This window comes from Gracilinanus agilis, chromosome 3 (assembly GCF_016433145.1).
Source record: "Gracilinanus agilis isolate LMUSP501 chromosome 3, AgileGrace, whole genome shotgun sequence".
In the NCBI taxonomy this organism is placed as follows: Eukaryota; Metazoa; Chordata; class Mammalia; order Didelphimorphia; family Didelphidae; genus Gracilinanus; species Gracilinanus agilis.
Genome location: NC_058132.1, coordinates 188,117,455 through 188,131,164, shown reverse-complemented (window position 1 = coordinate 188,131,164; position 13,710 = coordinate 188,117,455). Strand labels below are relative to the sequence as shown.

General features: G+C 34.6%; 1 protein-coding gene across 1 annotated transcript in view; it reads left to right on the top strand.

The window, feature by feature from the left end:
• CWF19L2 (CWF19 like cell cycle control factor 2) overlaps positions 1–13,710 on the top strand; it is a 162,587-nt gene that overhangs the window by 89,093 nt on the left and 59,784 nt on the right. The window contains exons 13-14 of the mRNA XM_044669061.1: positions 7,639–7,764; positions 9,697–9,834. Coding sequence (XP_044524996.1) covers positions 7,639–7,764; positions 9,697–9,834 — 264 coding nt within the window. The remainder of the gene's footprint in view (positions 1–7,638; positions 7,765–9,696; positions 9,835–13,710) is intronic.

The following is a 13,710-nucleotide window of genomic DNA, read 5'->3' as shown; positions in this document are numbered from 1 at the left end:
ATACGTACATACACACACACACACACACACACACACACACACATATATATATATATATATATGGAGAAAGAGAGAGAGAGAGAGAGAGAGATCCTCTGCAAAGGACACTTAATTAGTCTGAGTGGAGAACTGAAAGCTTCAAGAGAAGCTCTACCCACTTCTGTTTCTGTTCTTATTATAGAATCATAGAGTTTTAGGGCACTGGGGAACCTTAGGGACCCTTAATACAGTTCCTATCTAACAGCAATAGGCACGTGGTAGGCACTTAATAATTTGTATTGAATTGAGCAGGATTATTCTCTGTAGTCTCCCTGACAAGTTGTCATTTAACTTTTACTTGAAGACTCTTAGTGTTGAAGACTTAATATATCCATCTACTTTTTTGCCCTTTAAAAATGATACTTTTTATTTTTACATCATATTAATTTCTGAATATATACCCTTCCTCCTTGTACCTAGGGAATCATCCCTTCTAAAAAATATTTTTTAAAACAGTAAAAAAGCAGCTTAGCAAAACCAACCAATACATTAACCACATTTGACATTGGCTTCAACATTCCACACCCATGGCCTTCCACTTCTGAATGAAGTCGGAAAGTGCATTTACTTCATTCTTCTGTGGGACCAAGATTGGTCATTATAGTTACAGTGTTTAGTTTCCTTTTATTCTACCTTCTGACTATACTCTTGTCATTGTGTATGTCATTTCTTGGTTCTTCTACATTTGTTATCATTTCATTGTAACTCTGTATTCTTCATATTCCTCATTTCTTATAGCACATTAATATTGCAGTATATTGATTTACCAATCAATGAGTAACAGCTAGGTGTCATAATTGATAAAGTGCCAGACTTGGTTTCAGAAAAACTTAACTTCATTTCATATCTGGCTTCTACCTGTATGAACCTGGACCAAATCACTTAACCCCATTGTCCTCAGTTTTCTCTTCTATATAATGAGCTGGAGAAGGAAATGGCGAACCACTCTAGTATCTTTGCTCAGAAAACTGCAAATGGAGTCATGAAGAATCAGACAACAACTAAAACGACTGAACAACAACATTGATTTACTACATTTTGTTTCACCATTGCTCAGTGTTTGGAGAATACTATGTTTCTAGTTCTTTGCTGCCATAAGATGTACTGCTGTGAATATTTTGGCATGTATGGGACCTTCATTTTAGTCTTTAACCCACTTGGACTATATGCTTAGCAGTAGGATCTTTGGGTCAAGGAATATGGATATTTCAGACACTTTAGAACATAATTCCAAATCATTTCCCAGAGTGGCCAAACCAATTTACTATTTCACCAACATGGTATTAATGTGTATTTGTCTTTCTGCTACTCCTTCAACATTGAGTATGTCTATATTTTGACATCTTTTCTACTTACTGGGTATGAGGTGAAATTCTAAAGTTCTGATTGTATTTCTCTTATTTTATCAATTTAGAGTGATTTTTAAAAATGTGGTTGTATATAGTTCTTCTTTTGAGAATTGTTTGTATCTGTTGGCCACATATCTTTGGGTCCAATCATTACTTTGCCCACTGCTCCTGGAAATTTATATTTGTGTTATTTCCCTATATGTCTTAGTTATCTGACCCCATTACCAGAGGTATATGATTATTGGCAGCCTCATTAAGTTCTGGGAGGTCAGCCAGGGCTATCATGTGGAAGCAGGATTGGACTTAATTCTTTCTGATTTAGAGGAAGGAACCATGAGTAATAAATGAAAGTTGAAAAGAGGAAAATTTATGTTTGGTATCAGGAAAACTTTAATATTTAGAACTATTCAAAAGAGAAATGGACTTCCTCAAGAGGTGGTGAGTTTGCTTTTCTTGGAGGTGTTTAAGCAGAGGCTGAATGACTGCTTGTAAACTATATTATAGTTAAAATTTCTTAATCCTTGGACTCTCAGATTCTGTGATCTGAGTTTACATCTTATCTCTGATTTTTAATTACTTAATTGTCCTTGGGTCTCAATTTCCTCATTTTAAAATAAAGGCATTGGACTGGTTAACCTCTAAGATCCCTTACAACTTTAAATGTAAGAATCCTATGTTTTTGGTTTTTATTGAATAATTGGTCTTCAAGTTCAGTTTTTTCTGATTTCTTGCTAGATAAGTCTAATCCTTTGGATAAGCTTTTCTATTTTGTTTGCATTACCAAATATAATTTGAGATCTGGAAATGCTTTTTTCCTATTTCTCCTTTTTTTTTCTTTAGTTTTTCTTGAGGTCTAGACTTTTTGGAATTTAGAACTCAGAGTAGCCCATCTAATTTTGGACTGTTCCAGTTTTGAGGAAGTTTTTTCTCTTTTCACACTGAGTTGAAATCTTCTCTGTAGTTTTGACCTTCTCCATTTAATTTTACTGAACACATTTAATCTGTCCTCTATAAATGACAACTTCCAAGTACTTGGAATATCTTCTTAGGATCTTGGAAAAGTTGATTAAAGTTCCAACTAATCATAGCATGGGAAGGTAGCATTATGGAATGTAAAGGGATGCTGAATTTGGTGTCATAGGACTCTTAAGTTTTAATATTAGTTCTGCCACGTTTGTGACTGGGTAAATCACTTAAACTCTTTGGCCTCAGTTTCTTCATTTGCAAAGTAAGATATTGAATCACATAGTCTCTGAGGTATCTTTTAGCTCCTAATTTCTAAGACATAACAGTGTCATCTCTGAATCAGAGCATTTGGAGAACCTTGTGATTAATATAAAATCTATATTTTGTTTAGGCTCTAAGCAGAAGAGTCTGAACCATTTTATATGACACTGATGGATACTATAGAGGAAAATGCACATCCTTATTTTATTCCCCACTTCACTCAAATCAGGGAATCGTTACTTAAGATCATAGCTGTCAGAGATAGTTACACCTATTATAGTCTAAAGTAATTTCAACATTTTCATGGGAGACACCTTGTTTTATTATATTAATATCCATGACTACTTTTTTTGCCTTGTCAAATGCTTTTAAAAAGATCAATGAACAATTGCAAACTGTTAAACAATTATATAAATGAATGCTCCTAATTACTACTAATAAGAGAAACGAAAATTAAAACTACCCAATCGGGAGCAGCCAGGTGGTTCAGTGTATTGAAAGCAATACAGGAGGTCTTGGGTTTAAATCTTGGCAAGTCACTTAACTCCCATTGCCTAGCTCTTCCCACTCTTCTGCCTTGGAAGCAATACACAGTATTGATTCTAAGATAGAAAGTAAGGGTTTTAAAAAACCCAATTCTGTGGTTTCACTCCCAATCAGGTACATTTTCTAGGTCTGTTTGCAGGAGTTTAGTGGAGGGGAGCTAAGCTGTACTGTTTCCTGATATTCTACCATCTTGGCTTTACCTTCTACTTGTAATTTTTACAAAGTTATAGTTGCAATAATTTTTATCTCATGGGTGCTTTCTTTGATTTATTCATCTCTCCAACTTCACTTCTTGATTTGTAGCTTTGAGCCAAGACCAGTCTCTGTTTGCTGTCTTTTGGGTGGGTTAGTCAATCCTGCATAATCTCATTCTGGCCTCAAGTTTTCTGTGCTGATTTATACCTCTTAAGGTTAGGTGTCTCCATGGATTTGAAAGTTTTAGATTATTGAAGCTTCAGGATGTCCTATGATACCTCAGGACAGAGCTTTAGGAACCTCTCATCCTTTGCAACTGGAAGTACTGGTCCTTGCCTGCTTTTGCTTTTAAGGTCTCTACCCTAGGGCTTTCTGAACTATTCTGGAACTTTCTTAAGGGAGTCTTCCCCTTCAAAAAGTGGAAAAGGAACAATAAGTCCTATTTTGAACAGAAGCAAAAAAGATACTTTAAAAACCTTTTGGAGAGTGAGATATTATCCCAGTAGAATTTTTTAGGGGGATATTTTTCTTTTTTGTAACTTAAGGGGAAATATTTTCTATAAAGCACATTAATTCTTAACATTAAATTCTTTCATTTCTTAAAAATTTTTTTGGCATATTGTGATACAATATGTTCTAGCATTTTGTTTTCTTGTTGTAGGGTTTAAATGTAGTATAATATAAAAGGAAGTAAAACAATCTGATTTTTATTCAAAATACAGGTACTTAAGTATTTGATTGAAGACTGATTATGATAGACAGTTCTTAATAAAGATTTATGAGGTAGAGAAAATGGAATTAGTTGATTGAAGTTCAAGAGAAAAGTCAAATTTGTTGCAACAAAACATGGAGAGAATTTGTAATATGCATTATTTACATACTGTGTATTACCATATACACATTACTTAGAAATAGGGTAAATGATCTTTGTACTGATTTTTTTATTCTCAAACTCATGTTAGCTCAGTATTTTCCCTTCTCTCTGAACTTTCATTATATTTTTAATACTTCTTTTACTTTGTGTTTTAGTACTTTGTGTTCATATTTTATATCCTGATAGATTTTAAGATTCTTCAGGACACAGATCATCTTCTTAGTGGCAAGCACAGTACTTGGCCCTCATTCAGAATTTGCTTAAATTGAAATTGAATTAAACACTAATTAGATACTAAAATTTAGATGAATTAGATACTAAAAGTTGAGTCATTATAATTCTTTTAAGCCCAAAGGAGTTGACAAAAGCACTTAGTAAGTCTTAAGATTCCATACAAATGTGAGATGATGATGATTGCTATTTAGTAGACAAAGAATGATGTAACTACATGCTATATATTTTACAAAGTAGAGGACTCATAGACTATGTTAATAGAATTGCCTATTAGACTTTGTTGTGATTGTTATTTTGTTGAGTATAAAATCAGGTTGAACATTTTTGTATCTTATTCTTATAATACATTTTACTTGGGAAGTAAGGATAATACAATAAGAATTATTTGAAATTCTGAAATAATTTTATGGTGGTGAGAAGTATGCTGTACTCTAGGACTGGCTCTTGCCATAAAAGCTATGTACCAGTATGCCAAATTTTGAGTTGAATGGAATGATGAGATAAAATGGATAGAAAAATGACAGATCATTGTTGATTTTTAGCCTTGTCTGAAGACCAGTTAATAGACCACCTAGTTTTTTAGACTATTTAACAGTGATTTCTCTATTTAAAGCTTAGGCTAATCTCCTAAAAGTTATTAAGACAATAGCTAGAATTTGTTATAATTGTTGAAAGATTAACAAAGCATATTTAGCTAGCAACCAAATGGGAAATTTTTATTTGGGTGAAAGAAAATTGGAGTGATTGAATAGGTCACAAAATACTCAGTTATAGGATATCCAATGTTTTGAAAATCTTTTGTTTTGTTTTGTTTCCTTTACTTTTCATCCTAGAATCAATACTTTATATTGGTTCTAAGGAAGAAGAGCAATAAGGGCTTGGCAGTGGGGGCCAAGTGACTTGCCCAGGGTCACACAGCCAAGAAATGTAACCACCTAGCTGCTCCCCCAACACCCTTAATTTCTTATGTTACACAATTTCTATTTGGAAATGTTATATTTATTTAACTGTAGTACAAGAAATGATTGGAAATCATTAGTTGCCCTCAGATAAATTTCACTCTTATCCAATGTAAGAATCATTTTGCTATTTAAATGACCTCACTGAAAATGTAGTCTTCAATAGTAGTATTTGCTGGACTGATGTCAAAATAAGATAATTTAAGTTTATTTTTTACATGCTAATTAAAAGAATTAGAATGCAAGGTGTTACTTTATATATATTTATGGATATGTTTCTAAATAGTAAGTATAATAATAAACAGAGCCAGTAACCAGTGTTATGACAGAGGGGAGAGAAAGTCTAGGAGGTGAGACTCGTCTAGCTCTCCCCTCCCGCTGAATATGCACTGCCGAGACTTCAAGGGGGTGTCACCTCTAAACTGGGTGACCTGGATGGTTGTGCTGCCCCACAGGAGTAGGGGGTGAGGCTTCCCTATAAGATGAGGTATTGGGTACCCCATTCTGATTCTAAATGAGGGCGGGGTTCATGCAAGCCTCCCTCGAGGTTAGTCAACTTCTCAGTGGGTGGTCTGGCTCCAAGATGGAGGCAGCCAGACCAAGCTGTGATTCCCCTCCCCCTCGTCTCTCAGGCACTCCGGAATGTTATCTAATGAATGGCTTTTATTAATATCAATATAGGGATTGGGGAAGGGAGTGAAGGGCAGAGGAATTTTGGGGTGCCCTCTTCTCTATTTCTATGGAGTCCGGCACTCGGGTGGGAACCTTTGGGGTTCCCACTCCTAAGAGTCTCCCCCCTTGTCCCTTCTTCTGTTTCTGTTTCTATCCTTTTCTACAATTGTAAGTTAGACTGGAAGGGGTCTCTCAGCAAGGTTGGGTAATGGGAGGAGCCCAAGAGATCTCTCCCAAAATGGAGTCCCAAACTTAGCTGACTTGATGATTGAAGTCTTGCTGGGTGAAATGGGATGGGATGCCTTTGACCAGGGAATCGGGGTTTCAATGTCCAAAGAAAGATCCTCAGGAAGCCCTCAGGACTGGATTTGAGCTGAGATTTTCTCCTCCCTCTCTCAGTCCTCTGCCAGAAGTTCTCCTCTCCCTTCTTCCTCCTCCGGAGCCTCCCTGAATCCTCTCTCGTGCCAGCTGTCAGTAACTGTCAACAACGGCCTTCTTCTGGCTCTTTTTGTCCCATCCCCCATCTTTACAAAAGTATGCTTAATGTGCTGAAGTGCTAGAATGTACACTATATATATAAACTCTCTAAAACACTCTAAAATAGTGTTTAAAGACCTAGGTTAAAATAAATTTAGGATATACATTTGGCAGTGTCCTGTAAGCCGTTAGAGATATATCAGTCTATAATTTATGTGAGAAGTAAGGTCTGGGGAGTGTACATCTTAAAGTCATTTCTATACAGGTGATTGAAATATACACATGAATGAGTTTGTAAAGAGACAGTATAATGGGAAAGGAAAAAAGAGCAGAGTACATAACCTTGGGAAAAAAAATCTATTAAGGAATTGAGAGGAGGTCATGGAGTGAATGGAGTAGGAGAGCCAGGAGAGTAGTTTACTATTGATCCCCACATAATTCTTTTGTCAAAAATTTTCCAGTACATTTTTTGTCTGTAATATATTTTAAGTTGCTTATGACATATACTGTAAAGGCCATGTTTTTGCTAACCAATTTTTAAAGAAAAGTTATACATGTTATGCAGTTCTCAATGCTGCCATTTGAATTATATAAGAAACATGAACGTGTTATTTTTCAAAAGAAAGTTACTCAGAATGTCATCATAGTTTCTCAGATCCTGATCTTTTGCTGCCATTTTTCCTTGTTTTGATTTTAAAAGTAGTGTATAAAAAATAGTTTTAGAGAAAAATGATGAAAATTCATATTCAGTGTCTGGTAAGTGCTTTATAGTAATACATTCTCAATGTAAGTGTAGATAGAAATTTTTGACATTTTTTGTTTCAACACGTTTTTATGTCACAATGAGGTTCAAATTTCCTTACCCTTCAGCCTATATATCTTATTTTTATATTTCAGATGAAAAACCATGTTTTCAATGCAATTTTGAAATTATAGTTGTACACTGTAAAGTTTTAAGAAATCTACAAAACATATACAATATTAATCTTAATGATTTATTTTTAGCTCTTAAGGAAAAAAAATACTTAGTCTTGTATTTTTAACTTATCTCTATGCCCAATAACAGGGTGAAAGCATGCAAGAAGAACAAGAGGTGGTCCTTGTCAGAACAGATCATTCTGGAAGGGCATGGCCTGTAAGTTCACCAGGAGTACCATCAGAACCTAAGGAAGGAAGAAGGAAAAAACAGATGGTAATTTTCATACAAAGCCTATGCTTTTTAGTGTAAAAGTTTTGATTTGTTTGAGGCTCATTTTTTGCATCAAATTTATTATGAAATGTTTGCTGTCATGGAACTTTTTTTTTTTGAGAGGAAGCTTTCAAATGTTTATTCTAGAAGTTTATTCTAGAGTGTTTATAAGTAGGAGATTATATGCAACTATATTTGACATAGTGTCTCAGTGATACAATATTAATTAAGTACATAGGCAGACAAAGTACAGACAGTAAAACCAATTAGTAGGCAAATGCAAGAATCCAAGTGTGATATGATAAGAGCTTTTACCAGTGTTGTGGCAGTGTAGGAAAAGAGGAGACATTTATAAGAGGTGTTTGGAAGGCAGAATTGATAGTATTTGACATCTGATTGCATGAAGGGAGTGAGAGAAAATGAGAAATTGGGGATGGCACTTAGGTTGTAAGCTTAGTTGAATGGGAGGAGAGAGAATGGTGACGCCTGAAGGAGTCTTAGGGAAGTTAGGTAAAAGGGAAAGTTTTGGGGTAAAGATAATTAGATCACTTTGGGTTATATTGAGTTTGAGACCTCCAAGAGTCAGTAGAAGATAGAAGCCTGGAGGTCAGGAAAGAGGTTAGGAGTAGATAAAAATATCTGAGGGTTATCTGTATAGAGATGATAATTGGTTTCAGGAGAGTTGATGAGATCACTAAGCAAAATAGTATAGAGGCAGAAAAGAAGGCCCAGGACAGCACTTTCAGTGACTCTCGTTATTAGGAGAGATGATCTGGATGAAGAGAATGAGAAGAAATGGTCAGATAGGTAGAAGGCAGAGTAGAAGAGACTACTGTTGTGAAAACCTAGAGAGAAGAGAAAGTAATAAAGGAGAAGAAAGTGACAGTGTCAAAGGCTACATAGAGGTCAAGAAAGATATATGTTAAGAAATTACCATTATAATTGACAATTAAGATCATTGATAATTTTGGAGAGAGCAGTTTCAATTGAATGATGAGGTAGCTTATCATATGAGGGCTATCCTCATCTTTTTTGACAATTGAATAAAATAAAGAGTTATATTATTCGTTTTCAAATGGTTCCAGGAACATATTATTCACAATATTTAGTCAGAGAAAAGACAAAATTACAGTCCTTTAATCTGTTTGCCTCAGTTTACTCATATGTAAAATTGGAATTGGAATAGCTACTACCTTCCAGGGTTGTTGTGAGAATCAAATGAGATAATTGTAAACCGCTTAGAACAATGCCTGGCATATAAATAAGCTACATAAATGTTTGCTATTATTATTATTGAGTTTTTATTGCATTGAAAAAATCTTTTCACTTCTTTACCTACAATATGAACTGTTTTTACTAGAGGGGCATCCTGAGTTTGAATACTATTTTTGTTTCAGTTCAACAAACATTTCTAGTACAAAGGACCATGCTTGGTAATGAAAGGTAACATAATGATTGAGATGTGATCTTGTGACCTGAAGGAGATTTTGAATACAGAAAAGAAAAAAAAACTGAAAATATTGAAGAGGCAGATATCTTGCTTGTATTATGTTAGGATACATAGGTGCCACAGGGGATGATGTCTGGGACTTTGATTAAGGAAGACCTGAGTTCAAATCCTGCCCCACATACTTCAATTTCTTCATCTATAAAATGGTGATAATAATAGCACCTTTCTCACAAGGTTGATGTGAGGATGAAATGAGTAATATATGTATAAAGCCATTTATAAACTTTGAAGTTCCTCTTGCCATTATTGCTGGTGACCAATGGAATGATCATAAAGTGGTTAGATTTTATAGACAATATGCATAAGATATAGGAAGAAAAATTTATAACAATCTTATGTCAAATCAAACTTCAAGTTATGTTTGCATTTGTTTTGACATATGAGAATTTCTTATTCTGACAAAGTTATTATTCATTTCCTCACAGGTAACAACACACATAGATAAAGAGCGTGTCAGATACTTTCATGATGATGATGACTTAAGCCTAAAGGATTTGGTTAAAAATGAAAAGATGGGAACAGCAGAAGATCAAAATAGAGTTTTCATGAAGATGGTATCTAAGGTAAACATATTCTTGATTTTGTTTCTACCTAGTTTGTGGCTTATCCATTACTAGTTAAGAGACTCTTCTCTCAGCTGACTGTTTTACTGTTTTCTGACTTCCTGATAAATAACTTTTGAGGAATGATTTTCCTGGGACTTGTGAGCATATGAATGTTATTCTATAGAGGAACTGGTTCTTTTCTTTCATATAGTTCTTTAAAAATTTAGTGATAGCTTTGGTTTGCCTTATGCGTATCACTAGGCCACAAATATTATTCAGTCTGGTCTATGTGTTTTAGGCCCTGGCAGGTAAAGAAAAAGTAGAAGAAAACATGTTGGTTTAAGGCATGTGCTAGGGAGCTTATGATGGTAAGAACTCTACTTATATTAAAGACAATAGAATCTTAACAGATTATTATGAAGAATGAACAGTGTAATTTTTTTGTCTTTGCAAGATAAATATTCTCTCTTTGAATTCTTTACCTAATACAGGCCTCCTAATGATATATGAATATTAAAGCCATAAGAGCTGCTTTCAGTGTTTGAGAAAAATGGTAGTTGTAAAAGGATAAAATGAAGTGCATTTATTTTTTCCCATAAAGATTTAAATTTAGAAACTAGTATTTCTTCTGTCAGTTTTATGTTCATTGATTTGACACCTTAGACTAATTTAAAATTTTCTACATTTGGAGGATAAAAACTTAAAATGATATCCAGTAAAACAAGATTTATCTTGCAGACAAGATTAAAAAAAAATTAGAGGATGTAGAAATAATATTGATAAGAAGTAGAAAAAATGTTTAGTTAATAACTATTTATTATGTGCCTACTATATGCCATGGACTGTGCTATGCATCTGAGATACAAATTCAAAAAATAAAGACAATTCTTGCCCTCAAAGGACTTATAATCTTATAGAAGAAAACAACACTGAGAAAGCTAAAAAGCAGGTAAGGGGGAAGAGGTACTGACATGGAGGCATGGTGGAAGTCAGAGAAGTCCCAGAGTAGCACAGCCAGATGAGAGATCAGAAGCTGTCTGAATCGAAGCTAATTAAATTTCCACAGATCCTTCCTTAAATGGAGTCTTGGAGTTTATGGCTCCATCCTCTAGTCAGAGGGATAGAAGGTTGTTGATGAGGTAGAGTACCAAGGCTGATAGAATCTTGCATGATGGTTAAGTTTTCCCAATAATGAACTTTCTGGGAAATGGTAGAGAAATTAGAGAAGTCCCAGAGTAGTGTAGCCAAGTGAGAGATGTTCTTTAAATTCTATAGGAAGCAGGTAGCGCAATGAATGGAATGCTGGGTATGACATCAGGAAGACTTGAGTTACAATTCAGGCTCAGGCACTTACTAGCTGAGTGATCGTGGACAAATCACTAAACCTGTCTATTTTAGTTTCTTCATCTGTAAAATGGGGATAATAATCCTGGCCTCCTAGGTTTATAATGAGGATAAATGAAATATTTGTAAAGTGCTTACCATGGTGGTGGGTACATATTATAATATGTTTCTTCCCCCTCCCCCAAAATGATAATCACCTTAGATGGACTTGAGTTTAAATGGTTCCTCAATAAACCAGTTAGAATCTAATAAATACCAGTAAAAAAGATGTTTTAGGCATTGACATGATCTAAATCATTATTTTATACTTTCTTTGAATATTAATTGTCTGGCTTGTTGTGCTGTGTACCAGCTGGTTTAGATCATAGTTGCATTCTTTTTTGCCTAATTTAATGAAACTTTATACTGTATAACTGTCTTCTTTATTTTTCATTTTCACTAAAATCCAAACACTGATTAAAAATTAGAGTGCCATGAACAAAATTTAAAAACCCCCATATTTTTGTAACAGATTTTTCTTACAGATTTGGATATGGATCACACAATCTCTAGTTCATTCTTCTCTGTACCAAAAGTTGTTTATAACCTTTTCCAATTTTATGTACATCTTTATATGTTTTAAGCCTATTCTTTTCGAAGTTAATTGATTTTTATTTTGTATTCATACATTTGTTGAGTTAAAATTTTTTTAATAATTTTGTTCCTTGCATAAGTCTTCTGTGTAGTTTTAATTTTCATTTCATAAAACTTTATTTATTGCAGAACATTGTACTCTGTCCTTGGGCAATTAAGAAGATAAATAAGACATAAGTCTTGTTATGATTAAAAATGATGAGGGCCAAGATGAAAAGGGAGAATAGTATTTTAATAAAAGCCATGCTGATAGAGATAAATTGACCACGTGCCTGTAAGAAACCTATTCAAACCTCGCCTCAGCCATTTACCTTTCCCTCTCCGCGCGCTCAGGTAGCTAAAAAAAAACCATTCAAAGTCACTTCCCCCCTATTTAAAACAGTCCCTCACCTTGAATACATAATCCAAAACAGGAAATCCATTGGACCACGGGAAATGTAGTTTTAAGGACCCCCACAGGTCCACAGAAGTTTGTCAAACACTATATTGAGGTTCAATCCTTCCAAATAGAACCCCAGGTGATTTTTACTAACACATTACCCCCCGTGATCCTTTGGGAGATAAATCTCCCCAATGGATCAGGAAAACATAATCAAATTAGAGTTTACAATAATTTAGAGATAAAAGGGAGAAAGAACAAAACCAGTGTTCGGTACATTGACAAAAAACCATTAAGGGAGCAGTCTCTCCCTTAAACTCCCATAAACTGTCCATTCAAAATAAATGCATCCAACCCCATAGTAATAATTTAGAGATAAAAGGGAGAAAGAACAAAACCAGTGTTCGGTACATTGACAAAAAACCATTAAGGGAGCAGTCTCTCCCTTAAACTCCCGTAAACTGTCCATTCAAAATAAATGCATCCAACCCCATAGTTCAGATCAACTGCGCCCCAAAGTTCAAATTGGATCTTCATGATCCAGTGAAGGCTCTTCAGGCATCTTTTGGTGCCTCCACCAAATAGGTTCGTCGTCTGAATTCTGGGGAGATGGCAAAATCCTTATCCTGAAATTACTTTTAAAGAATTTAAACTTTACATTATAGATTACAAAACATACATTTTCTTCTGAGAATTAACATTACCCCCCTGAGGTTATTTCTAAAGGAGAAAAAGTTGACTTGCAATATAGATTATAGTTCAGACATATGTGATTATAAAAACTTAACACACACCCCCCTGAGGAAAATTTTAAATGACACATAACTCCCCTGAAAAGGTCAGCCAAGGATGCATGGCTGAGTGAGTCACGGGGGTGCACGAAATCAATTGGCAAAGGAAATAATAAAAATAAAAAAAAAATAAAAAGAATAAAATTCAAAAAAAAAAGGAGAAAAAATTAACTTGTGAACGAAATGTAAAATGTGCAAAAAATGTAGGGGAAATAAACAGGCCTTTGATTCAAGGCCCAATGAAAGCGATTTAAGCAGTATGCTATAACCCATTTAGGGCCAGGACTACAGAAAAATTGACATTTACTCTATATATATATAGAGGAATAAGGGAAATGCCTTTCTTTGATCCGATTTTTCCCTGCACCTTCTCAGGGAATGAGCCATTAAATGATAGCCAATCTTAGGTGCTTCACTAGGAATTTAAGTTGAGGGGACCCACGTCCTCTAAAGTTTTAGAAAAGACTGGGACTCCAGGACTCAAACCCCAATTTTCAAGCCCTTCAAGTATTGACATAGAACTCCTGCAATTCATGCAGATTCTCAGTCAAGTCTCTGACCATGTGCCTTTCCTTGGAATCAGAGAGGTATTAAATTATAGTCTCAAGGCTCTTCAGGTGTTTGAATGAAGCTTATATCGCTGTAAAATTAAAAAAAAAAAGATAAATAATGATTATATATGTACTTCCAGTACAAGATGAGAAAAAGGAAAAATCAATTGCTCTAATTAAAAAAAATGCTTTAAAA